This window comes from Catharus ustulatus, chromosome 15 (assembly GCF_009819885.2).
Source record: "Catharus ustulatus isolate bCatUst1 chromosome 15, bCatUst1.pri.v2, whole genome shotgun sequence".
Classification (NCBI taxonomy): domain Eukaryota; kingdom Metazoa; phylum Chordata; class Aves; order Passeriformes; family Turdidae; genus Catharus; species Catharus ustulatus.
In genome coordinates this window covers 2,724,012-2,750,982 of record NC_046235.1, presented here as the reverse complement: position 1 = coordinate 2,750,982, position 26,971 = coordinate 2,724,012, and the positions used below count along the sequence as shown (strand labels likewise).

General features: G+C 42.3%; 1 protein-coding gene across 11 annotated transcripts in view; it reads left to right on the top strand.

Moving 5' to 3' along the window:
* The window catches only part of LOC117003322 (ankyrin repeat and KH domain-containing protein 1), a 100,920-nt gene that overhangs the window by 59,381 nt on the left and 14,568 nt on the right, over positions 1 to 26,971 (top strand). For all 11 annotated transcript variants that reach the window (XM_033073187.2, XM_033073190.2, XM_033073189.2 and 8 more), the window contains exons 15-28: positions 6,122 to 6,865; positions 13,342 to 13,487; positions 13,584 to 13,695; positions 14,419 to 14,564; positions 16,037 to 16,179; positions 16,956 to 17,169; positions 18,384 to 18,559; positions 19,329 to 19,491; positions 20,550 to 20,645; positions 20,918 to 21,034; positions 21,960 to 22,134; positions 22,425 to 22,878; positions 24,047 to 24,193; positions 25,617 to 25,727. In XM_033073187.2, coding sequence (XP_032929078.1) covers positions 6,122 to 6,865; positions 13,342 to 13,487; positions 13,584 to 13,695; positions 14,419 to 14,564; positions 16,037 to 16,179; positions 16,956 to 17,169; positions 18,384 to 18,559; positions 19,329 to 19,491; positions 20,550 to 20,645; positions 20,918 to 21,034; positions 21,960 to 22,134; positions 22,425 to 22,878; positions 24,047 to 24,193; positions 25,617 to 25,727 — 2,944 coding nt within the window. The remainder of the gene's footprint in view (positions 1 to 6,121; positions 6,866 to 13,341; positions 13,488 to 13,583; positions 13,696 to 14,418; positions 14,565 to 16,036; positions 16,180 to 16,955; positions 17,170 to 18,383; positions 18,560 to 19,328; positions 19,492 to 20,549; positions 20,646 to 20,917; positions 21,035 to 21,959; positions 22,135 to 22,424; positions 22,879 to 24,046; positions 24,194 to 25,616; positions 25,728 to 26,971) is intronic.

Below are 26,971 nucleotides of genomic sequence, written 5' to 3'. Positions count from 1 at the left end.
CTTTCTCAGATATTCAATGTATGGTATTTCCTGGATCCCCATGCTAAATCTAACAATCTGATGATGTGGAGAAGGGGAAGAAAAACAAACTGTATGTAACTTCAATAGATACAAATTCAATAACTATTTTTTACTCTGATATCTGATTTCTATGTCTAATACTGAGTTATATATCCCAGCAGAGATCTCATGCATTGTGTGATTTAATAAAAATAGGGGCCAGGTTAACAGTAAAACTAGGAAGTTACATGACTTTAATGGAGATAAAAGCACTAGAAAGGCAAATTGATATTCCTGCTTTTCCAGCTTTTGCATTCTGATTTTTACCAGATTTTTCTACTGCACAGTCCCAGCTGCCTGTTCATTGTTAAAGTGCTTCAACATCTTCTTGCCATTTCCTCCTGGAAACTTCCTGCCTGGGTCAGCAACTAGCCCAGGTATTTGGAATGAGTTCCCAAGGGAGATTTCACCATCCATGCCTCCTGACTTCTGAACTTTACTAATACTTTCTTTATAAAGACTTTTTTCTGCAAATCCTCAGTGCAGGCAGGTGATTTGACACCCAGACATATGTAGGTCCTCAGGAGCACAAATGTGTAACAATCTTTTCATGGTGGTTTGTGAAATTCTGCTCCTTTGAAGCTTCAGTCACCTGCTTGCCACCAACTAATTCAATTACCTCTAAGTAATTTTCCAGTTATAAACCATGAACCCACCAGAGGAAACTTGGGAAGAAGACTTTAGGATTGGAAAGCAACTCATATTTTTGGAATGGCTGGAAATGGGGTTCAGCTTGGCTTGGTTTCAGCTGTGCAGCCATTGCCTGTTGGATGGCATTGCACCTATTCCCTGCAATTCTCCATAGAAACAGCTGCAGGAGTGATAAAGACTGGCAAAGTGACCCCATGGTTCCAGGAGGGATACTGTGAACATAATCAAACTCATCATTCAGCCTTCTAGCAATTAACCTCTTCTTTATAAAGCAGAATTCAATATGTATGGAAAAACATGTAGTAGATTAATTTGCTTGGGATATGTAGGCTTTTTTTTTTTCCAAATTAGCAAGATTATATCATGTTGTACTTTGCATTTGTGTTTGTATGGAGCAACTGATTGTTTCTCCAGATCCCTAGAGATGAGTTTCTTACTGATACAAACAATAGTTAAACACAGAATTTTCATGAAAATTCAGTATTGAGTTCACTTTGTTCATGCTGGTGAGGCTGCTGAGTTTTAATTGCAGGCTGCAAATTGAACTCTCAGCTCCTGAGTGAAATCAGATTTACAAAAAGAAGCCTCAGGAAGTGCAGGAACAACGGACAAGCAATTGTGTCACAGAGCACAAAAATGACCTGGTGACTCACACAGATTTATGTAACAGGGTCTCCAGCACAGAAGATGTATTTGAATATACAAATCTGTATCACACAGCTGACTTTTTTCTTACTGTCATTTTTTTATGCTGGAAAAATGTTTTGGACTTTACTATTTGGATTTCAATCCACTTTTATTTTTTTCATTTGACAATGACAATAGAAATTAAGGAGCTGTTAACAAATCTTAGAATTTTGTCAAATAAAATATAAAGTATAAATACAACTGCAAGGCATATAAATTAGTTCTTTCCTGGGATAAGTGACATGCTATGTGTTATAAATCAGAACTAGAAGAGCAACTTCCTTGAGAATCATAACCACTCATGAGGAAATACGGTATCAGATTGTTGGCAGCAAGTGTAAAAATACTGAATGTGTTTTAAGAAAAATTAAATTGCTTGAGGACTACAGAACTGAAGGATATTTTTCCAGGTTCTTGCTCACAGTGTTCAGGGATTTAAATGTCATTTTCAGCCAGAAGCATTAAAACCTGGTCATGGTGTCCTCTCTGCTCAAGAGACCAGGAGTAATGCCTGGGAGAGGCTCATTGGGGTGACTGGGCTGCTGCAACTCAGATCTGAGAGATGATTTTAAATGTATGGGAGAAGTACAGGAAATTTCCATAGGAAACAGCTGTCACTTCCTGGAGAGAAGTGGAGATCAGAGAAATGGATGGGAAGTTGTATTTGGGCAGAGTAGGTCTTACCCTGAGTCATAAATGTTGGTCACAAACCTGGCTGAGGATGTGTGCATGCTCTGTAGGAATTGTGGTGGAGGCTGAGCTGGACAGGGTAGGGACCAGAACTTGTGGGAATGTGGAAATGCAAATAAAAGAGCAGTTGGTGATACTGTTCACAAAATAATTGGGGAATCACTCCCTTCTTTACTCTGTGGCTTTCCTGGTGTGCTCAGAACCACTCTGGGTTTGCTGATCAATTTTTTTTTCCTATAATCATGGTACTGGATGGCAGGTGGCATCTCTGTAGCAACATCTGGATTTCAGTCATCTTCAGTCCAAATAATTTGCTTTCATATTAAACAAGTCTTCTGAAAGTGATGAAAATAGTTGCTTTAGAGGCCAGATTGACAGCTTAATGTTGCTAGGTGGAATTTGGTAGTAGGTTGATTGTGTAGATGACTGATGCTGCATCCAAAAGATAAACGTACAAAATAAAATCTAAAAAAGGTTGATGTGATTATGATCTGGCCTGTGATTGGATTCTGAAGTCTTACTGTATTTATGTATTTCAAAAGTGAAAGTGTAAAGTGTGTGTTCATAATTATGTACTAAAATGGGCACAGTATTTTTCAGGATGTTGTAATATAGGAGATTTGGCTAAACCAGGAAATGCTACTTTTTACATCCAATATTTGCATATTCAAAGCTGCCAACAGTGTAGCTTCTCCACCTGTGTTTGACCTCGCTGTTTTGGTGAACATGTCAGGTTTAGCAGATCTTTCTTCCTACCCCTTGTCCTCTCCCAATATCTCCAGTTGCAGGTTGCAACTGTTTCATGGCATAGAAAGGGTGATCTGGAACCTGGAAAGTGGCCCTGCTATGTAATTAGTAGCTGATTAATGTAAATTCCTGTACCTTTTCTGGAACTTGAGGGCCCAGCTGGTCTCCTAACACCTGTTTTCAGAAACTGTGCCACCTTTCTGTGGTGATTCCTGATTGGAGCTGCTGTCTGAGCCCAGCCCAGCTCTCGAGGTTGGGTTGTGCTCCTGCTCTTTCCTTCCTCTTGTGCTCCTGGAAAAGCTTTCCCATGACATTTCCCATGTTCTTTTCCATCTCAGACTTAATTGAGAGGGACAACATTGATACTTTATTGTTTTGGAAGGCTCTTTGAGCTGCAGCTTTTCTTTCCTAGAGTGATAGAAGGTGTCCAGGGCTGCTGGGTTGTGGGAATGCCTGGTGTGAGGATGGGAATGAAAAACCCTGGGAACCTTAGGGGTGACATGAAGCAGAGCAGGATAGAGGGTTCCCATCTCAGCTGAAGGCAGGGTTCATTTGCAGTTTACATTCTATAGCAATGGAGCACAAAACAACCATATAGACAAACCTTTCAGAAATTTTTTGGTGAGTGCAAATGTATTTCTCAAGAGTGGTCTCAAAATTCTGTGAATTACAGTAATTTCACAATTATAAGCCGCACCATTTTGACTAAAATTTTGTTCCGAACCCGAAGTGCGGCTTATAATCAGGTGTGGCTTATATATGGACAAAGAACAAAAAGTTGCTGTTTTAGTTTGGAGGACAGGTGTCTGCCTGAGAAAGGCAGGAGCTTCTCTTTGAAATGGAGGATGTAAACCCCCTCCCTCCAAATTATTATAATTTTGAAATCAAGGGGCTTTCAGGCAAAGATAAGGGAATTAGGAATAACAGTTCTTTACTAGGGAAATTAAAATAGAAATACACCACTACAAAGGAACAAACTCCAAACCCTGACAAAGTCAGAGTACAACCTGACACCCTGTCAGGCAGGGTGTTGGTAGCAGTCCCATTCCATGGTGGCTGCATCCTCCTGCAGTGACAGATGTGGCTCAGTTGGAGCAGTGCTCCTGTACCAGGTGCAGTTTCCCTCCGGAGCTCCAGTGGTGATGTGGAGAAATCCGGTTTTCCTCTGGAGTCCAGTGGAGAAAGGGGCTGCCTTAGTGTCCCAAAACCTCTGTTTTTATCTTGGTAGGAAATGTTGGGCTCTTCCCCCTGGCTGGAGCAACTCCCAATGGGATGCAGTAATTTTATCAGTCCCACAGTGGGACTCAATGGCCATGAGCAGAAAATGACTCGCTGGAGGAAGGATGGGTTGTGAAAAGATAAAGAACAATGCCCTGCCTGGTTTCCATGGATGGCCCATTAGCAGAACATCTCCCACAGAGATAAGGATCACTGCCCCACCCTCAACAGATGGTGATAGAATAGATACCTTTGATCACACTCTGTGTTGTAACCCAAGACAGTTGCAGTCAGCTGGACATGCGGCTTATAATCGTGAAATTACTGTACACTTGTTAAAATTAAAGGATAACCCCTGAGTGCATGACAAAGCCAAAGAGGCCACAGGTTAGAGCAGCCTCAAGCTAAAGAGCCACCAGGCAGCACAGAGCCAGGATTGCTGAACTTCCCCCAAGTTCCTCACTGTCTGCTCAGAAACTGGGCTGGGCACTCACTTATGGTTCAAAGGAACAGCAGTGGTGGGGAGAGGTGCTCAGCTGGAGCTGCTGAGATGCACAGAGGATGGAGCTGCAGGAGGAGCATCCTGAAGGGTGGCCCCAGGGGTTCTGGGGTGCTGGGGCTGTTCCCTGGGCTTGTTGAAGGGTGACTCTGGGCTGTTCCCCAGGATTAGCAGGGTTCTTGTTGTTTCTCATATAATTAGATATGGTTTGCTTTGCCAGGAGTTTGCTGAAGGTATGCAGTACAGAGTTGATCCAGCTCTATTTTCATGTTTGTTCTTTCTCTTTATGAGAGAAAAATCTCATGTTTGTTTGGTTTGCAATTAGTTTCTCCAAAAAAAGATTCATTTCAAAGTGAGGTGTGTGTGATTCTTGTGTGAAGTTGTTTGTGAATTAGTGTATTGGTGAAGGATAGCCCAGAGAGAAATAAATCTGTGTTTCAGGAAACTTAACCCTTCCAGGGCTGGTGACTGATCCACAACTTAGTTCTTGCATCCAGCCTTAACTGTGTGATGTTTAGGTAACTTTATTAAACTATGGCTCAAACTGTACATCATTTTAGTTCCCCTTTTAATGATTTATTATGTGAGTCTGCTTTGTGAAACTTCTAGTTTTCTTTTTTCTCTTTTTTTTTTTTTTTTGAAGGCTTTATATATTAGTGTTTGGGTAAATTAGTATTAGTGCAGAAAATTATTTAATCAGGCTAAGACCTTTCACATTTTTAATTAAAGTTCTGACATTGCAGTAATAATTCAAATTTCAGCACTTAATAGATTCCTGTCAGTAAGATGTGACTAGAGTTTCCCAGATGTGGCTTTTGGGAAAGCTGCCATGGGTTGCTTGAGGACAGTCAGAGTTGGGACAGGGCTGCCCAGATTTGGTGGGCTTTTGGTGAAGGTTGTTTTAAAGTCTTTGTGATGAACAGAATTGTTCATTGGTTACTGGAAAGGAAGTGAGCAAGTTGTTAGTTTGGTCCCAGAATTTTTAAAAAGGTACTAAAACTTCCCACTCCACTTGAAAGCACTAAGTCTGCAGTGGCAGGATTCTGCTTGTAAGGGGAAGGTGAATGCTACAAAGTTTGGAGAAATCCTAATTCAAAATACCATCTTCCTGTCAGGTTAGTCTGCTCTCACCATAGAGTCTTTCTGCTCTAACCTTGCTGTTGGAAGTCAGCCTCTGGAAAATGCTCCTACTTTAAGCTCTGCACACACAGAAGAACTTTGGGAACTCAGTAAATCATTTAAATTGCCTTGCTGTTCTTGCTGATTCCCCTTCCCAAGTGCATTGTCACGTATGTCAGAAATGGTCAAGGTTCCTTGTAAGATTAAAATAGCTGTGCTCAAAGGGATGTGAGGATCAAATATTGAAAATTCCATCTATCTGCTTTGTCCTTTCTTGTCTTAACATGGAGTGTAGGGTTTACCTTTCTGTGCTTTGACAGATGTGCAGTGTTAGTTGTAAAGATTTTTTTTTTAATTTTTTTTATTATTATTATTATTTTTGGTGGGTGAGAGGGGAGGTTTGGGGTATCTTCAGCATGGCATTTTTTCAAACATTTTTCATGTGCTTAGGTGCATCCAAGCAGAAGTCAAGTTCCCTGCAGGTAGCAGATAAGGACCTACTGCCACCTTTTCACCCATACCAGCCTTTGGAATGCATAGTAGAAGAGACTGAAGGCAAGCTGAATGAACTTGGACAGAGAATTAGTGCTATTGAAAAAGCACAACTTAAATCATTGGAATTAATTCAAGGTGAACCTTTAAATAAAGATAAGATTGAAGAACTTAAAAAGAACAGAGAAGAACAAGTACAGAAGAAGAAGAAAATATTGAAGGAGCTGCAGAAGGTGGAAAGGCAGTTGCAGATGAAAACCCAACAGCAGTTTACCAAAGAATATTTGGAGACCAAAGGTCAGACAGACACACCACCTGCCCTGCAGCAGCAGTGCTCACTTGCAGGGGTCTTCCCAGAAGTGGAAGCTGATAAGGGTCTGCCAGAGGATAACTTTTCAGGGTTACCTCAGGTTGACACAATCTTGTCTAAAGATGATGAGCAACACCAGTCTCCAGCACCTGCTGAACAAATAGAGTTTGTCCCTATCCAGCCTTTGCCAGCACCGCAATGTAATTTTTCTGGTAACTTAGGTTTTAATGGGACAGAGTCTCTTGAACTTCAGAAAGCATTAGGGAATCAGCAGAATGTAGGACAGCAGCAGCAAATTGCTGGGCAGGGGCTCTTAGTTCAAGAAGCAGACGGATTAATGGTTGCCACTCCAGCACAGACGCTTACCGACACTCTTGATGACCTAATAGCAGGTGGGTTAAGCAATATACCTATTTTTGCATTAATTTGTGTGCTCAGTTTCCCTCTCTCTCCTTCCCTCCAAATACATCTTGGGGTTTTCCAGTTTGGGAATACTTGCTTAAGAATAAAGTTCCTGATTAGTGCTATTAATCCTAACAGTGACTTCCAATTCTAACATGATACTTTTAAATATCTTTTTTTTCCAAAGTGCAAAACTTCCTGTACTGGACACCTGTTTTAGCCCCTTTGGCCTCATCTTTTTCTGTGCTTCTTTAAAAAGCCTCATCATGAGTAATTAGTAGTGCCCATTAGGAAACCCAAAAGCATGACAGATTTATATCTTCTATAGAATTTTCTGTGCAGGCTTATCAGTGACTTTCTTCAATGTGGCAGCCATCTCTAGAAAGAGCCAAATTGTTGTCACTTTTATGGACAAACGCGTCCCTCTCCTTGCTGCTGGAGCTTAAGCACAGCCTGGAACCCACACACAACCGCTCCGTTCTGTGATGGCTTGTGTTTGCAGAATCCCTGCTAACCCCCAGGTGTTGTACAGGAATATCTGCTGGTTAGATGTTCCACATGGCAAAAAACAATGTCCTGTTAGCTGGATGAAAAGCAAAAACCCCACCATCCTTCCACGTGTTGGTGTGAAGAGGAATGGGAATGGCCACACATCGGGTTGTGTGAGTCCCCTTGTGCAGAAACAGGGATCCCTTTGGGTGACTTCATGTCCTGGACTTGACTAGGATTGAGGTTTGCTGCTGGAGGTATGTAGGATATAGCCAGTGTTGTTTGGTCTGTAGTTTATTTTTTTTCATTCAGTGTTTTTCAACTTTTCTTTGTACCTTGTGCCTGTACCTCTGCCCATTATTTTCCTGTCTGTCTCCCCCTGCCCCTCCCGTTTCGTAGTCACTGCCGTGTCCTCTGATGTCAAGGCTTGTAGAAGTGTGCAGTGAGATCTTTGGCCAACCATTCCTGGGAGCCTTTGGAATGGTAATTGCATCAAGCTCATGCAAGTCAAGACTACTTGTGACTTTGCAACCTCCTGTGGAAGCCAGAGTTGCTGGAGTAGTGGGGTGGTTGTACCAGCTCCCGTCCTCTCTCGCTGTAATTCCAGTTGTTTTCTAGAGCATCAGTTTGAGTTCCCCCTGTTCTGGCATGGTGAGCCTCCCTCCCTGCTCTGTGGTGCTCTTCAGAACACCCAGCCAACATTAAAACTTTCTCCATTTTTATTACTCAAAATGTTATTACTGGAGTGTATAAGGAGGAAAATTTGGATGAGTAACACAAAACATAATCAACAAGGGGTTGATCTTTGGAGTAGTTGTTGCTGAGAGTTGAACATGTCTGGCACAAGGCTGTGGAGTCTGTTCCCTCTCGTGGTCAGCAGCTCATTCTACAGCCACAAATTCAGTGTCCCCACTGTGAAAAGTGCTGCAGTCCAGCTGAGTGTGAGAGCTGTGCTGTGGGGAAAAAGATGGCAATAGACATTGTTGAATAGACTTTGGTTTGCTTTCTGAAAACAGCTTCTGGTTTTGCTAAATAATTAAAGACATGAGATTTACTGATTTCAAAAATCACTACAAATAACACCTTCTTCTGCATTGGAAATGACATTTACAGAAATGCAACTTGAGGAGTCTTTAGCTGTTGAATTCCAGAGGCTTCTGCAAAAAAATGTATTGACATTGCTTTATTGAAATATATTTTCTTCTGAAATTCATAAGTTTCTTTCACTTCCCTCCTCTCCAAAAAAAATTGTCAGGAGATAGATATCTTCTTCACTTTGTAAATCCAGACTGTAAAAGTGGCCTCCATGTAAATTATAGTCCTACTGTATCTCAGATTTATAGCCTTGTAAAAACAAACTAAAAATTTATCTACTCATACTCTGAACTCTTTGATCCATATCTAAAATTCACTTTTCCCACAAACTTACCCATTAGTCCTTAATTTTGTAGAGAACTTTTGAGCAATAAAAACTGTTGCAAAATCCATTTTTACATACCCACCACAGATGCCAGGTAAAATGGTTCAGGAGCTTGTGCTTGGTGCATGGGAAGCCTGGGTTTTAGGGAGCTTGTGTCCCACACCCAGGATGTCATTGAAGGCTCCCCTTGATCCCACTGCTGGAGCTGCAGTGATGTTAGTGAGTGACTCTGGGTTTAGAGTTAGGAGCTTTTCTAATTCCTTCTGTATTTCAGTTTGGGTGGGGACTGCTTCAGAAGAACAGAAATTGTTTTTCCCTGAAATAGCTTTTAGTGTTGTTCTTAGCAGTGGTGATATCCAGAGGAGACCACAGGGTTAGATGGGATATTGGGAAGAAATTCCTCCCTGTGAGGGTGATGAGGCTCTGAGCTTGCCCAGAGAAGCTGTGGCTGCCCCTGGAGATCTGGAAGTGTCCAAGGCCAGCTTGGACAGGGCTTGGAGGAACCTGGGATCATGGGAGGTGTCCCTGCCATGGCAGAGATGGAATGAGATGAGCTTTAAGGTTCCTTCCAACCCAAACCATTCTGGGATCCTGTGATGTAGGAGGCAGATCTTTCCATGCCTCAGCTGGGACCAGTTGTAAGGGAGAACTTCAATTTCTGTAAAGCTACAAATTTATACTTTGCTGAGCAACTTAACAGTGACAACATAGATAAATTGTGTATTTATCTTACAGTTTTGCTGGCAGGATGTGAGGTGTTTAGGTGGTGGATGTCAAGGTGCAGTGTCAGTGAGTCATGACACATATCCCCTTCCATAAAACTACACAGAAGTAACCAGGTACCTTTTGGAAAGTCAGCTAAAACCTAAAAGTGAAGCAGCTCTTTTCACTCCAGAATGTTTTGTTTGTAATGGAGCTTATTTTGATGCATTACTGCAAAAATCTTGCACCTGATAGTGCATTAAAGGTGTGACTTATTGTAGTCAAAACTTTAACCAGGTTTACAAAAGAGACAGACTTGGTGCAGCTTAGAGTGGGAAAGCAATAAATTAATTTGGAACAGCTATCATTTTCATTATTCAGTATCCATCTGGTTTCTTGGAGCCTCTTGTCTTGCATATTTGGAGTTTCATTTCAGTTTACCTTCTGCATTTTTCATTGTAAATTTTTTAGTTGTAGTATCTGAATAGAGGCTTTTTCTGGTTTAGGGTATTAAAGATGAGGAACTTTTCTGTGTTGCTGGGGTTTGTCTCTAGTTGGAATATTTTTGTTTCTCTTTGTTTTACTCAGCTGGTATTTTTAGTCAAGAGTGTGCTTTAGTGTGTGCTTTTCTGTCCCACTCTCGTCCTGTGAGCTGATGTTTCCAAACTCAAATTTCAGGTGTGTTCTGAGAAATTTTGTTGTTTACTTCTGACATTCTGGTTGTAGTTGGTGATTCAGAATGATGGTATTTTAAGGTAAGGATTTGGAAGGTTGGGCATTGGTGTTTGGAGTAAAACTGGTTACTGGGACAAACTGGAGTGAGGAATGGTGAGCCATGAAAGGAGCTGCAGTTACCAAGGTGCAAAAGCCTCTGCAGTAGCAGGTCACTGAGAAGCTGCCTGGACAGGCTGCAAGGCTGCTCAGGCTTGAAAAAGGATGATTGTCTCCGTCCTGGAAATCCCAGTTCCTTTGAGGAAAGAGGAACTAAAATCTAAGTCCAGCATTCCTGAATGTCAGTGCTCTGTCATGACAGCGTTTGGGTAGCCACAATTTCAACCTGCAGCTGAAATCTCATCCAGAGCTGTTTGCTCCAGGTGCTGTCAATGCTCCAGAGTTGCAGTTGGGTAAAATATCAAGTTCTTCCTTTTGGTTTTACTTTAATATTTTTTACTTTTTGTTTCCTTTAATATTTTTTCATAACTTTGAAAGTTGTCATCCATGTCTTTAAAGACCAGCATCCAGCTTCCAACTCATACAAACACAGACCCTCTGGAACATTGCTAAACCCTTCACAGGCCATGAGAAACCTGGATTTTGTCATGTGTAGGATCATTTATTTTTTTTTCTATAAGGAAGTCTTTTGAATAATGAAGTCTATGGACACATCTAAAACCTCTGTCCCAAAATTGGTATTTCCCTGGAGTCCAGGACAAGCAGTGTCAGTGCTGCTTTCACTGCTAAGCTGTGGTACCACAGATGTTAATGCCATGCTGTAAGGTCATTTTCTAGTTTGAAATCTGAATTTTGCTGTGTAACTAAAGCTGAGATAAATCATCCCCATGAAACTGGAGGCAGAAGTTCTCAGGCTTTTTCTGCTCCACAGACTGCAAATTATGCTGCTGCTCCATGGGTCCAGCTTGCCAACTACACTGAGGGGAAAAAAACCCAGCATTTTTTAAATTCCTGCCATTTTGTAAACTCAACAGTTATACAGGGGATGATTAATTGGTGGGTGTTGTAGGAATATTTGTTAGATTTTATTTTAAATCAGATTTCAGGATATTAGTGCAGGGTTTATCTTCATTTCTACTGCCTTTGGTGTTCTCTCTCATGTTTAATATTATTACTGTGCACATGAAGTGCTTAGTGCACACTCATATGTTTCAAACATGATGAAAATCTAAAGTATGCAAGAAATACTTCAATATTTTCAGTCATGGTTGTGAAATACAGAGAATTTGTGGAACCTGTGACAGCAACACTGAATATATTACTTTAATTACTTTAAGACCCTTAATCTGGAGTTCCTCTGCACACCCTGCTCTGCATGCACAGCACATGCATGTGGTTTTATGTGTAGCTGAAAAAATGGAGCCAGTATCTTCCACTAGGAAGGACCAGCTTGATTTAACATAAGTCCTCAGCAGGGTGATATGGTGTCTGTATTTTGGAAGGAGTAATCTGTAGAAATCCAGTTATTATCTTGCACTTCAGTGCATTAAGCAAGAAAACAATCATGTTATATGAATTAATGCTCTTTTGCTGCTGTAAGTGATAATCCATAGTGAGCTTTTGTATTTGGAACTTTGCATACAGATCTGGTTTGCTCATGAAGGTTGTAGCAGGAATTCAGGTCTGATACTTCATTGCTTAAATGTGGTAGTGCTGGTTTTGCCTGTGCACCAAGAAGTGTTTGCTTAAAAAATACAGCTGAAAATGGAACCTCCCCAAATTCCAGTGAACCCCCTGCCATGTTTCCAGAAGCCAGTGGAAATGACCCATCCTGCCCTGCTTCAGTCTATGTTTCCTTTGTCAGGCACTGGCAGCTCTATAGGCTGAATTAGTGGTGTTAATGGTCATGTTGGGGCTTTTTCTGTGACTTTTCCATCTACACCATTTTCCTGTGAGTAATTGCTGGTGTGTAATCTGTCAGTGGAATGAGGAAGGTTGAGCTGGTTTGCAAAATTTTTTTCTCTCAGTCATACCCAGGTTTGAGTTCATCTTTCATCTTCCCTTTACACTTGGACAAAAGCAAAGTGCTGCTACTTGGTTCTTACCTGTAGCTGTTAGTGTTTTCCTTGAGTTGCTTCTTCAGGAATGCTGCTAAATGCTGTGTTTTGGAATAACTAAAGCTCACCATATGTTCCAGCTGATGAGGCCACACAATAGAGACATTTGGCAATCCAGCAGTGACAATTCTTGTCAGATCCAGCTGCTCTATCAGCAGGGATTACTGAGGTAAAGCACACAGAGTCAGTGTGTAGGTGTGTTCCACCTTCCTGGAGCTAATCCCAGCTGATTACAGAGATCCAGGCTCCACTTGGACTCTCATCAGGTTACAGAGCCTGGCAGGAGTCCTGGCCCTGCAGTGGATGTCCAGGAAGATTTCTCTGCTTGTTGATTTAAAACTAGGTGAAAAAAATATGATTCTCAATTATTAATTTTTTGCTTGTTATATATATTAAAAAAAAGAAGATAAAGTGCATTCCTTGTGTCCCTGAGCAATGCTGGATCTTCAGGATGACATCTTTTACAGACTGGGCATCAATCAGAATAAATTTTAGGGAGCACAGACAGTTTTCAGCTTTCTTATTTTTGTTGACTGCCCCCTCCTGTCTGCTTCCCTTCTACTTTTCCTGGGTTGGTTTAACTCTGAGACATGATTAATAGTGTGAGTTGCTGTCAGTCATCTTGCTCTGAAAACTTTCTCTGGAGCCTAAGTGTGCACTAACCTTTATGTGAAAAAATTTGGGATTGCAGAATAAGAGTGTATTTTTGAACATTAGGTTTGTGTGTTAGTGATAAATAATTTGCCTGCTTAAACTGAGCATATGTTTGAACTCTCTTTAACAGTGACAGTTACAATTAGGAAAGGATAACTAATCACCTTCATAATTCACACTTGTAATGCATACAGACTAATTCATAAAATTATTTTCTAACTTTATCACAGTTTGGAGACGATGCTTACACTGTGTAACTGCCTCAAAGCTGCTTTTTGTTTTTAGGAACATCCAATTTGTTTCCCCGTTACTGTTTTGCTATTAGACCGTTACACTTTTATGGAACTTAATATTTTTCATATCAAACAGGACATTCCTAAGAGTGGATGAATAACCTGGTGTTCATTTTCAGCTGTGAATAGCAGAGTGCCCAGTGGCTCCACCAGCTCCTCACACACTACGGAGTCCCCAACGCCTGAGCCGTGCCCACAGGCTGCCAGCAGTGTGCCCCCCCAGTCTGTGCTCCCCATGTACCCATCAGTGGACATCGATGCACATGTGAGTACTTGAGGGTAGCTGAAAAAAAATCTAGTAGTGTTGTAGAAACATTAAAGTTGGTTTTATTTCTGAACATTTTTTTTAATCTTTCTGCAGACCGAAAGCAATCACGACACCGCGCTGACCCTGGCGTGCGCGGGGGGGCACGAGGAGCTCGTGTCTGTGCTGATCGCCCGTGGTGCCAATATTGAGCACAGAGACAAGAAGGGTGAGTGAAATAACACTGAACTGCACCTTGAAACAAAATGGGAGCTGCATTCTTGCGTGTAGTAACATTGGTCATACACAGCCAGTGAGCTGCTGTCTGCACCTGAGTGGGATCTTAAGCAGATTTGTGAAATGTGAGGCACTTCTGTCCTTACTCACCCTCTACAAATGAGCTCAGCAAGCTGGATGGAGGAGCTGATGGGGGTAACCAGCCAGTCTTGGCTGTCAGGGCTGAGTGCTGGCAATTGTCAGGTTGGGTATCATTGTTCTCAGAAACAGAGTTCAGCAAAATCTCACATCTTACAGAGCTGAGAGAGCTAAACCACTACACTGTGTGAAGCTCACATTAACCACTGGCAGTCAGCAACACATTCAGGGCAGATGTGGTTGCTCATTGGAGCTTAATTTAACAGTAATTACACAGAAAGCTGTGACTTCTCCAAGGAGAGGAGGTGATCAGAACTTAATCCAAACTGATCACTGCGAGCATTGTTTGAATTCCTTTTGAACAGCCTTTGGCTGGAATCTCAGCCTTGATGTGACAGGGTCAGAAGAGGGTTGGGAAAGGCTCTGAGATTATGGCATCTGGCAGGAAACCTCCAGTGTGAGGAAAAGATGTGATCAACAGAAGTCATTGTCAATCAACCCATTTGTGCATTTCTGCTCCTTAACTATACTTCTGAGATACTCAAGGTTGCTTTTTACTGCAATCTCCTCTTACTAGGTTTCACACCTTTGATTCTGGCTGCAACTGCTGGACATGTTGGTGTTGTGGAAATCCTTCTGGACAAAGGCGGGGATATAGAGGCGCAGTCGGAGCGCACGAAGGATACGCCGCTGTCCTTGGCATGCTCCGGGGGACGCCAGGAGGTACAGAATGTCCTCAGAACCTTCACTTCTCACTTGCACTTAGGGGGATTTTTGTACAGTGTTGGGTTTCTACTGTTGTTGATACATCTGATTTTTTTCTGGAAGGTTTTTTTTTCGTGTTTCAGTGTAGCTAATTTAAGGTTTTTATCTCTTCTAAGAAAGGAAGAAGAAATTTAAGCCTTTTTCCTTCTCTCCCCTGCCTATCCCAGTTTGGTTAATTAGTGCTCATGGTCACTTGTGATAACTTGTGGTCTTTCTTCAGTCAGTGTATCCTCACATGGAAAGTACTTCTGTGAGTGAGGCAGATATTTATTCAGTAACTTTATTCACTGAGCACTTCCCTTGCCCATCTTCCCTGTTCTCAAACCTGAAACAGCTGGTACAGGCACACAGGGAGAGAAACTGGGATTTTATGTGGGCAGTAGTGGCTTTAGTGACAATGATAAGTGCAGATGCAATGCAGAACACATTGTACCTGTCTTTTAAGGATGTTTCAGAGCTCAGTCAGATTTTTGTGTGTGTGTGTGGTGTTGTCCAAATAAGATTTGTGAAATCCTTCCCATTCCAGTCATGTGCATAGCACCTTAGAAGATGTCATGAAGATGGCCAAGAACTCTTGTAGTACATTCATATAAGGATTAAAATAGTTGGCCAAAATTGGAAAGTTTCCATTCTACTTTTGAGTTGCAGGTCTTTAACAGTAAAAGTGCTTCTCATAAAAAAAGCAAGATCAGCATAGCCTGTAGGAGTAGCATTATGTATTGAACAAATGAAGTCTTCTGTTCTTCCTCTTTATTTTTTTCTTTATGCCAGAATCTACCTCTTATGTTTCTGGCTTAGCAAGAGAGCCTTTTTTTCTGCTTGTTTGAGAATTACCTAGCTTATATTAATAGTAAATTGAGGCCCACTTAAGTACAGGACATCACAAAAATGTTTTCATTTTCTCCCCTTTTATGTCTCTTAAGCAACTTCTGATGGAGGAGTCCTTCCTCATCCAGGTTTCTTTAACATCAGTCACTCTGATCTTTGCCACTTTTTTTTTTTTTGAAAGTTCATATAATACATATGGTCAGACTTGGCTGAAATATCATTTGCATTCAAGTTGTGAGATGAGGTTTTCTGAAAGAGATGCTCAAACATTGTGAGCAATTATGGGAGTAGGGTAGATTTATTGTTTTCCAACTTAGGATTCCCAGGAAGAACTTCACTTTAAAGCCTTGAAGTTTTATTTAGGTAAAACAATCTTTCTGGCAGCCAAGTGCTCAGCTGCTGGGGTCATGGGCTGTGGGGGCTGGACAGAGATAGGGAAAGGTCAAGCAGAAGAGGGTGGAGATTTTCCTATGGAATCCTGTCTGTTGACAAAGGAAACTGGTAGCACTTTGGAAAGTTTGTGAGGACATCCTCTCACTCCCTGGATAGTAGCAAAGGCCTCCACATGAACATGTCTGTTAATGCTTGTCCTGTCTTTTCAGGTTGTGGATTTGCTGTTGGCCCGGGGAGCAAATAAAGAACACAGGAATGTGTCTGATTACACGCCGTTAAGCCTTGCTGCATCTGGTGGCTATGTTAACATCATCAAGATTCTTCTCAATGCTGGGGCAGAAATTAATTCCAGGTAATGTACTGTGTGACCAGCTGAGCTGCAGTGTGGCACAGGCACTCCCTGTTGGCTCCATCCTCATGCACAGATTGGAATCTCAGGTGTTTTCAGACCTCCTTGCAGGTCTTTTTACACTGATGACATCTTCTATGTTCGTGTTTTTTAAATCCTTTACTATCACAAACTTCATCTGATTTATACCTAAATTTTAAGGGATTATAGTTTGCAAACCTATTCTTTCCCATTTCCACCATTCTGAGGCGTGGAAGTCAAGCTATTTGCAATAGAACCGTGTCAGGGAAGCCAAATGCTTGGGGCAGCTCTGGGTGTTTGAAGATATCTTTTTCAGGCAGAAGAACAAATTTACACAGCAGTGTCTCTTAAACCTGCTCTCTATTCATTTTAAGAAAATTAACATATATTCTAACACTAGATAGAGCAAGAGTACTCTTAACTAGGGAAAGTTCAAGCTGCAGCTGTGCTGGAAACAAGCTTTTCTTTGAAAAATTCAGATGTAGCTTAAGGTTTGTGTCTGCTTTGGCCATCAGAAATGTCTAACAGCTGAAATGTATTTTCCTTGTTTATAAATTGCAATTCTCTATTGCATGTAGTTTCTCTGGTGCTTTCTCCTAATCAATTAAAAATGCTGCTATTTTATGTATATGCTATTTTATATTTTGTGTAGATTATATGTTCCTTTCTGACTTCTAACAAAACATTTTGCTGCTCTTGGATACCCTTACATTTCCCAGAGCTTTTCTTCAGCTGTGGGCACTGTTTCTTTCCCTTAGGACTGGCAGCAAGCTGGGGATTTCTCCTCTGATGTTGGCTGCCATGAATGGCCACGTCCCTGCCGTGAAGCTGCTGCTGGATATGGGCTCAGATATTAACGCCCAAATCGAGACCAACCGCAACACAGCCCTGACCCTGGCCTGCTTCCAGGGCCGGGCAGAGGTGGTCAGCCTGCTGCTGGACAGGAAGGCCAATGTGGAGCACAGGGCAAAGGTAAGTGGGGGACTTGCCTTTCCTTATGACTTATTGCCTCTGAGTCATCAAGTTTCTTCAAATTTTCCTGTAACTTTGAGCCTCTCTGGGCTCACAGGAGTTATTACATCAGAGCACTTAAATGTTCTGAAATGAGTGTGGTTTCTTTTAAATAAAATAAAAAAAGCATCAGTGATGATGTATTTTTTGCATTAGGGAAAAGCTGACTGGTCCTTCAGAGTTTATAGTGAAATTTAGATTGACTCTTGTCCAGACTTTTTCAGGTTTAAACTTGACATGATACTCAGTAACAGATATATTTTTTACATGCAAGTGAAGTCTAGGCAGGAAGAGAATAGTGTTGCTTGTGATTCTCATTTAGAACAGACTTCTTGTCTACAACCAAAGTAGTGCAGTCAAACTTTGTAAAGCTTTTACGTTGCTGTAGAACCCGTGGCTTCAGTACTGTGACCTTCTGTGCCTCTGAAATGCTCCACAGGTCCCATCCTTTGGTGCTCTGGGACAGCTTTGTGTCTCCTGCCATAAAGCAAGCTTAAAGCTTGTGTAGACAGCCAGACTGATTTCCCCAGCACAAAGGAATTTTTGGTAACTCCTAAGGCTGCTGAAATAATTGCTGTGTCTGTCTACCCCGCCTGCTTCTGGAATGACTGTGGCTGGAGAAAAGGGGATATGGATAAAAGCCAGCTCTCAAATGGTCAGTTGGGCATGTTAGCAGCTGGTGTAAGTTTTTTTAACAGTCTGACCTGGCAACTAAGTTGGGCCCAGATCAGTCTCAGTGCCAAGGGAGGCTAGAGAAAAGCTATAAAGCCAGTTTCTGAGTATTTTTGTAGAAACACTTGTGTCTTCATTTGAATCTGTTCTAACCTCTGTTGTAGAGATCTTGTTATAAACTTTGCATTTGCTGTTGAGACAGGTATCTGGTGGTGCTTAGTCAACAGTTTGCTTGGGTTTGTATAAATCAAAGCCCAAGAGTGTTTGGGTTTTGGGTTGGTTTTGTTTGGTTGGTTTGTGTGTGGGTGTTTTGTTTTGTTGTTGGGGTTTTTTTTGGCTGGGTTTTTGGGGTCATTTTTGAGGAAGAGACTGCTTGAAGTTAGGCTCCTAAACTAAATATAAGCAGCTAAATAAAAATCTGATTTGCCTTTGTAGGAATCATTTATGTCTTATCTGAAGTCTATTGGGCAGATTTCACAGAGTAACTCGTTCTCTTTGCACAGACTGGTCTCACACCTCTGATGGAAGCAGCTTCAGGAGGCTATGCAGAGGTTGGAAGGGTTCTCCTTGATAAAGGAGCAGATGTGAATGCCCCACCTGTGCCTTCCTCAAGAGATACAGCTCTAACAATTGCAGCTGATAAGGGTCACTACAAGTTCTGCGAGCTCCTCATTAATCGGTAAATCATTTCTTCTCATTAAGTGCTTGAGGCCAGAGGGGGTGGGGCTCTGAGTAACCTGATCTCGTGGGTGGCTTCCCTGCCCATGGCACAGGGATGAGCTTTCAGGTCCCTTCCAACCCAAAGCAGTTATGACTAATGATTAGTGACACAGTGGTTATGTATTCCTCTGTGGCAAGGCTGCTCGTGTTCACATTACCTCATGCACCTGAGAGCAGAGGGAATGGAAAGCACTGAAAATAGGATGTTAAATCTGTCCCCTACTCTTGAGTGTTATCCTGGAATATCTCACTATTGCAGTGTTAATTAAGCAAAGCAGGCAGCTGGGACCAGAGGCAGGCAGACAGTGTCTGGCTTGGACAGCTTGTTTGTGTACGAATCCAGCAACTCCCCCGTGATCATTTCCTCACTGGCCCTTGGGGGGCAAAGCCTGGAAGTAACTCTGAGCTTTTCAAGCATACCCAGTGTGCTGCTCAGATCTCAAGGGACTGCTTTGTCCTGTGGGTAGTCACCACACTGATAATTTAAAGGTTGCATATCTCTGGTGCAGTAGATGAGACAAAATGAGTGTTCGTTTCCGTCAGGGAAGTTTAAATATTCCCTTTGTCACTACCCTGAAGATGAAACAGCAAAATTCAGAGACAGAATTTCTCATCTTGCCCCTGTATTTCAGTTACTAAAGTTCTATATCCAGTTGTACTCTGGTATTTTGTGATCTTGCTCTCTGATTTCCACCTTTACCCATGCCATGCTGGGTTTGTGCTTTCAGAGGGGCACACATTGATGTTCGCAACAAGAAAGGAAACACCCCGCTGTGGCTGGCCGCCAACGGGGGGCACTACGACGTGGTGCAGCTGCTTGTGCAAGCAGGGGCAGATGTGGATGCTGCAGATAACAGGAAAATCACCCCTCTTATGTCAGCATTTCGCAAGGTAGGACACCAACTTTTTAATGTTTTCAAAACAGTGCCTCTCGTTTCGTCTTGAGTCTGAATGCTTGGTTTTGGAAGAATCAAATACAACGTGGCAAAATCACTGCTTTGATAAAATACCTGCTTCAAAGTCATAATTACTGTACTTCACAAAGATCCAGTTTTTGAGAGCTGAAAAACTTGGTTCCATAAATGATATTGGCTTTTATCCATTCCAAAAGCTTAGACTGTTTGAGATTTCCACATTTCTGCAGTCTCTGCTGCTCATTTCAATCCTGCTTTGGAGATGAGCACAATACCAGTCTGCAATAAACTGTCCTGATTCCTTTGTGCTTCTCTCATTCTATTCCTAATCTATTGTGATGGGACACTGTGTAGTCAGCTCTTCTGTCACCCCCTGCCTCTTCTTGGCAGGAAGAGCATTGCTTTGGGATGGTTTCATTAGCTGTGGTGTTGGATGCAAGGAGCATAAGCAGAGGAATTTATTGATTAACTGTAGCTGCTTTACCTTTAACAAAATAACAAATAAATGTGCTGCTTTTTTGACAAACAAAAGTGCTGAACTTGCCCCTGTTGTGACACTGCATTGCTTTCACATAACTTCAGAAGCAACATTTGGGTGCTTTGTGTGGTTGCACAGTGTCCCTGGGAGCAGAGGAATGCCAGGAGAGCATTCAGGTGGCTCAGTTTCCTCATCTGACTTAGGCTGGAACTGAACAATCTAACTCAGCTCCATGGGGTGGGTGGCAGGAGAGGGGGTTGGGTGACAAATTGTGTCTGAGGATCAGAGTTGTCTTGTGTCTTGATTGTTACTAAAACCATGAAAATCTGCCTCTGGTCCTTGTATTTTAAAATAAAAAATAACTTGTGGAAGAGCTTGTCTTTGCCACCTGTGCTGTCAGCACTGAGCAAGCAGGAACTGCCCTTCTTCCCAAACACCAGGAATGTTCCTGCTTATTTTCAGTGTTTTACATTGACCTAAGAGATACCAAACTTGTGTTTTGATGATGAATGTTGACACTAGCATACAAAAGATAAGAATTTTCTTTGGTGTTCTAGGGGCATGTGAAAGTAGTTCAGTTCCTGGTGAAAGAAGTGAACCAGTTTCCTTCAGACATTGAGTGCATGCGCTACATAGCGACCATCACGGACAAGGTGAGCTGGGCTTGGGGAGAGAAAATATCCATGGGAAATTCTGAAGTGTTCAAAAACTGAATGTAATGTTTGCTCACATCCATCTGATTTGGAGATTTATGCCTGTCTACTTTTTAATACAGCATTTAAAAAGTAAACCAGCATTAGATCCCATTCTGTGAAATAGTTTGCGTGCTTCTGAATACAGGGAAGCTAATCTCGTGTTTGTGGAGCAAGCCTCACTCCTCAGTTGTTGTTTATTAAGGTAGTAATAAGGCAAGTTTGCATTTCAGGACCTGTTGAAAAAGTGTCACCAGTGTGTGGAGACAATTGTGAAAGCTAAAGACCAGCAGGCTGCAGAAGCCAATAAAAATGCAACTATACTGCTGAAGGAGCTAGACCTGGAAAAAGTGAGTAGATAATTGCTGTCATGTGACAGTGTTTGAACTGTGTGGGAATCTTTAGGCTGCATTTGGTGCTTCTTGGGGCAGTTTCATGCTGTGACTGTGTCTGTGTTCCTTCCCCTTATCTATCATACAAGTGAGAGTGGCAAATTAGAAGTGATTTCTGCTTCAGGCACTCCATTGTCCTTTTTAGGAAAGCTTGGACTTACCAATAGTTCCTTAGGCAGTAGCTCTCTGGGATCACCTCAGCACAGAGGATGTGTGAGTAAGGGAGGTCTCTAGTCTCATGGTTTGTTTCTATGGGTGTAAATCATGGTCCATAAGCATTTTATGGACTTGGAGTTGAGCAGATAGTGGAGAAAATCCCCTTCCCCTCTACTGACAATACTGCAAATTGTTCTGGAGTAACACACTCTTGAGTGGGCTCTCTTAATGGAGCTTCTTACACAAGTTCCACATTAGTTTATTGAATTTTCCAGGTTGTGGACTTGTTAAGCACACACTAGTTGCTGTGCACAAACAGTGCAGCAGATGACTGATTTCATATATTTAAGAAAAAGTTAAAACTAGAGCCATTGAGTACTGACTTTTGAATCAAAGATCACACCAAAAATATCACTGAGCTTACTAAATGTTTGAGAAAGGACTGAGAGGGAAAGATCTTCCAGTAAAACTGTATTTTTTTTTTTAGTGCTTCTGTTTTAATTATTACTTTGTTATCATTCCTTAGAAGTTTTGAGACCAGCTAGTCCTGTTGTTGCATAAGATCTCTCCAGGTTCTGTGTAATAATTCATTATGTGCCAAAGTCGTTCTAGTTCATTGTGCTCCCTCCTTTCTTCTTCCCCACAGATTTCTAGGGAAGATCTGAATTATAAGTATAATTTAGTCTGTGTGCAAATGTTTAAATTTGGATTCTTTTCTCCTACATAGTCAAGAGAGGAGAGCAGAAAACAAGCTCTTGCAGCCAAAAGGGAGAAAAGAAAGGAAAAGAGAAAGAAGAAGAAAGAGGAACAAAAAAGAAAACAAGAAGAAGATGAAGAAAACAAACCTAAGGAAACTCTGGAACTACAAGAAGATGATGATGAAGAAGAAAACGATGATGAAGGTAAAGAATAAATGTTTTTATGAACAATGCAGTTGTGGGGTGCCACCTTTAACCATCAAGGTAAAGGAATCTGTTTGAAAGCTAGTCTCTGGTATTGACACTGTTGCATGGCAAAACTTTTCTCAGTTTTTCACCCCCTCCTTTTTTCACAAAAGTCTTTTACTCTTGGAGGATTTACAGCTGAATTGACAGCTCAGCAAGGAGCATAACTCCAGCTGTAGTGTATTCAGTGAGGGCACTGATTTCTCTGTTTGTGGATTCTGATTGTACATAAACTGCTTTTCTTTCAGTGGAGCAAGAAGTTCCCATAGAGCCTCCAAGTGCAACTACTACAACTACAATTGGAATTTCTGCAACTTCAACTACCTTCACAAATGCCTTTGGGAAGAAGAGAGCTAATGTGGTGACTACCCCCAGCACAAATAGAAAAAATAAGAAGAATAAAACAAAAGAGACTCCTCAGAATATGCAGATAATTTTGCCAGATCAGCATATATCTCTAGCACAGCAAAAAGCAGATAAAAACAAAATAAATGGAGAGCCAAGAGGTGGTGGTGCAAGTGGGAACAGTGATTCAGATAACTTGGATAGCACAGATTGCAATAGTGAAAGCAGCAGTGGAGGGAAAAGCCAAGAGCTGAACTTCACAATGGACACGAACTCCTCAGAGCGGCGCTACGCCTCACTGCTCATCCCCTCTCAGGAAGAAAAAAACAGCACCTCTGCTTCCAAAACACCAACCAGGTGAGACTTCCTTCCCTGCTACTTCACAAGGTTCCACCTCTGCCTGTGTCAATTTTCTGTAGCCTAAGCTCTACATCATTCCCAGAGCCTAGAGAGACTGAGGCTGCTTTATTTCTATAGCTCTGTTAAGGTTTTGTTGAACAAAACCTCTTTAAAATCTTGTAAGAACCAGATTTTTTGGCATTGTTGGCTAGTTTTTAATAGTACTTGAGCAAAATGGCCTTCTCTTTGCACTTTTTAACCATCCATGTTGCACTGTCAGCTTTGTATAATAGATCTTAAAGTGAATATGCTGTCCTTACCCATGTACAGAGGTGGTTTTGTTACCTCTTGATTGTTTTATGGTTTCATCATTAGTTTGTTTGACTTGCAATCTCTTTCTTTTAAGGAGAGAAGAAGTTGATGACTCTGAGCATTTCACCTGCCAGGTTGATGGCCAGTTTGATATAACCTTGTCAAGCCAGAGGTGAGAGTCAGAACTCAGGGAATGTACAGGGGCCACATGAATGGTTCAAAAGGTCATGCAATTACCTGGGACTGTGCTGATAACTTTTACAACAGCACTTTCTGAAGAGGTCATTGGTCTGAACGAGAAAGCTTAGATCCCATATGGGTCTGTAGTCTTTGTTTTTACATCTAAGTAATGCAAGTCTGATCCCCCATAGTTTTGTTCTCTCCATTTTCTGCACTAAGGGAGGTTGATCTGCAGAACACTGGGCTGACAGAGGGCAGCTTCAACAAGAACACAGACATTGTGACATCAGGAAGGGCACTGAGACAGGGCTGTTGTCAGACTGATTGGAACCCTTGTCTGGAAGTGGGGAGAGAGGATATTTTTCTTTTTCCTATTTTTCCCCAGATTCAAGTTAGAGGCAGAATGAGTGAATTCATCAACCCTTGTGGGCTCCCATTAGGAGTGTTAAAAATTGGAGTTTGTCTCTGTTCTGTTCTTCAAACATAGATTGTTTCTGCCTTGGACCTTTCATCCAAGGTTTGCTGCAAGAGCCTTGGGGTCCTGTGCAGTTCACAATGCATCCTTCTGATTCCTTGTCAGAGGTGGTTCTTCTGGAAACACTTCATGCTACTGGTTTTAAGCTGAAGGAATATAAACTGTATGCTGAGATACATTTTATTCTGCAATTTGTAACCAGCACATTTCTGTTCCCAGACTTGATGGTGAAGGTCATTCGAATTCTTTGTCGACTACTTATAAGGCTGTTTCCCTGCCTCTGAGCTCTCCTAATGTAAAGCTGAATCTGACCAGTCCAAAAAGAGGCCAGAAAAGAGAAGAAGGCTGGAAAGAAGTGGTTAGAAGGTAAAGATTTTATCACTGTGTTTTAAAACTGTCTGTGAGCTTTTTAGCTTGTAAATTATTCTTAAATACAGAATGTCCATCAAGATTACATATCTGAAGAATTAACTTATAGGAAAATCTATCCCACTTTCTCCTGCAGTGCTGGGAAAACCAACTGCAGCCCTATTGTAGTAACTTCTCACTAATTTAATGAACATGACATAAACATTGTATTTGGCATGAGAAAATAAAGCAAACCTGTGACTTTAGTACAGTAAAGGATGTGGGGACAAGATAAAAGGGGAAGGGTGCAGCGGGCAGTGAAAATCCCTACAGATGATTGCCCATGAACTAAAGGCAGAATGGATGTGAGTAGAGGAGAGGCAAATGACCACTTGAAGGCCAAAATTCATTATATTTTGAAGTGACCTTGATCACTGGATGGTGACCTTGATCACTCAGTGGAAAATTGCGTTACCTGACAGTGAGTGCTTAGAGATACAGTGAGATTTAAAGTCTAAAGTAAAGCAATCTTTTCCTTTGAAAATGTACTGGGTTTTACTGTATGACCATTAACACCCCAGTACCTCTTCTGTAACCTTTATGTTGTCTGCTGCTTGGAACTAGAATGATCTGGCTTTGCTTTTTCTGTTCTTTATCAAAAAGGAATACAGCAGGAACATACCAGAGTCAGATGCTCTGGGTGCACTTAGGAAAGCCTCCTGCTTTTGTGTTCCGCAGTGACAATGACTAGATGTGCTCATTTTGGAGAATTTTAGGCTATGTGCAAAGAACATAATTGTCCAGGGAGCTTAGTGCATTTGGATTAGTGGAAGCCACAGAGTGTTCTTAATAAAGGTTAAAAAGACAGTTTAATACGAAAATTCATGTGTTTGAACTCTTAGAGTTGGTTTGGTCTCTGCCTTTTGATGTGGTCACCAATGGGGCTCTCCACAGTGACCTTGTTGGGTGTGTGGTGGCAGCCTGGCCCCCACTTGGGGAGTGGTGCAGGCAGGAACCCCCCAGACAGCCCTGACCCCCCTCTGACCTGGGGCTGCTCCTGCTCTGCTGGGATTTCTGAATCTCAACTCTTTGAATCAGCCTAAATGTTCACATGGGTGTTGTCTGCTCTTGTGTTGGCCTTGGCAGTGTTCTAGAAGTGCATCCAGAACCTGCCCTATCCTCTTTCCTAAGGAATGCCATAAGGAACATTCCATTGAGTGTTCTGTGTGGTGTTTGCTGTGCCCTGACTGATGGCAGCATGTCCTGCCAAAGATCATTGTTGGTGACTGTAGATGTGTGGGTGCAGTGCCAGGAGCTCCCTCTGCTAAAGCCTCTCCTGATCTCAACAAGAATTCTTCTTCCCTCTCCCTGTGAGTGACCCCCAGCTAGAAGGGATGTCTATCAAAGTAACCAATGCAAGCATCCCTTCTGCCCCTGACAGGCAAGTGGGCAGAGTTTTGAAAGACCCTCCCCCAAGCAACACTCTGCAGCCAACACCAATTGAGCAATTTCAGCTGCAGAGAGGAGGGCGCTGCTGTTCCGGAGCAAAAAGGTATTTTTGGGGCACTTCTCTAGGTCAAAACCATCAGCCTTGGGAGGGGAGGGATGGAGGGAGGGAAATGGCTATGGATGATGGGTGGAAGGGGACTGGGCACTAGGGTGGGCTCTCCTGGAAGAGAAATGCCTCCTTGAGTTTTTGCCAGAGCTCCCCAGTGGGCTGGGGTGGAAGCAGACCAAGGTGCAGTCAGGAGCTCTGTGAGCTGTACAAGTGTTCTTGAAACTTAGGTGATGATGAAGCTCTGGTTTGGGGAGGGAGTAGCTGTGAAGTCTGTCTTGAAAGGGGAGCCTTGGAAGTGGAGCTGGGGAAGAAAACCCAAAGCATGAAACAGCCTTGAGACAGAGCTGGGTGCATGCACTGGGGGTTCTGGGGATGGGAAGGGTTGTAGTTTGCTGTCGTGGCAGGAATGGGGGACAGAAATAACAGCCTGGCAATGTGAGTGTTGCTTTAGAACATTTCCATGTGTTTAGATGTTTAAAATTAAACAGGTTTCCTCTAAGTCCTGTTAAGTGACAAACAGTTCCCTGAGGATCCAGTTTCTTACAAGTTTCCAAGACTGGAATAGCTAGGTGAAGCTGGCAGCCTTTCCACAGAGTGGTGGGGACCTGTGGCTGCTGTCATTTCTGAAGCCCCTTGGAATCCCCTCTGATTGTTCAGCATCAAGCCAGTGCACATCAGTAGCACACCTGAAAGCAGCTTATGGGTGCAAGAGCTCCAACACACCCTGAAGTCTGGGACTGTGGTGGCCCAGAGACCTCAGCTGGGGTCTGTGTGCAAGCAGAGCTTGTGTTCACACACTTCCCAGCAGTGTGTGCTTGCTCTGACCCACCATGGGAATCAGGAAAACCCTAAACTGACTGACTGGTGACAGCATTGTGGCCTGACAGTGAGCCTGCTTCTGCAAGTCCAGGCTGCCATGACAGGGGCTTCCAGCAGCTCCCCAAATCACAGCACTGCACACCTTCACCTGCTTTCACCCACCACTGTTTATTGGTGATGCTGCACTTCCAGATCTTGACATCTGAAAGAGGTGGATGCTAAAACGTTGTGGATGTGGGTGGTGGTACAAAGCTGATCACTGGGAAAACACTGGAAAGCCACCTTCTTCTTGCTATAAACAGTCAAAGTAGTTAAGCCATGGGCTTTTACATTTGAAAGAGAGCTGCTTGTATAAAATCAGGTTGATAAGGATTTGTGTCACTTTGGAGAGGTACCCAAGATAAGATAAAATCCGGAAG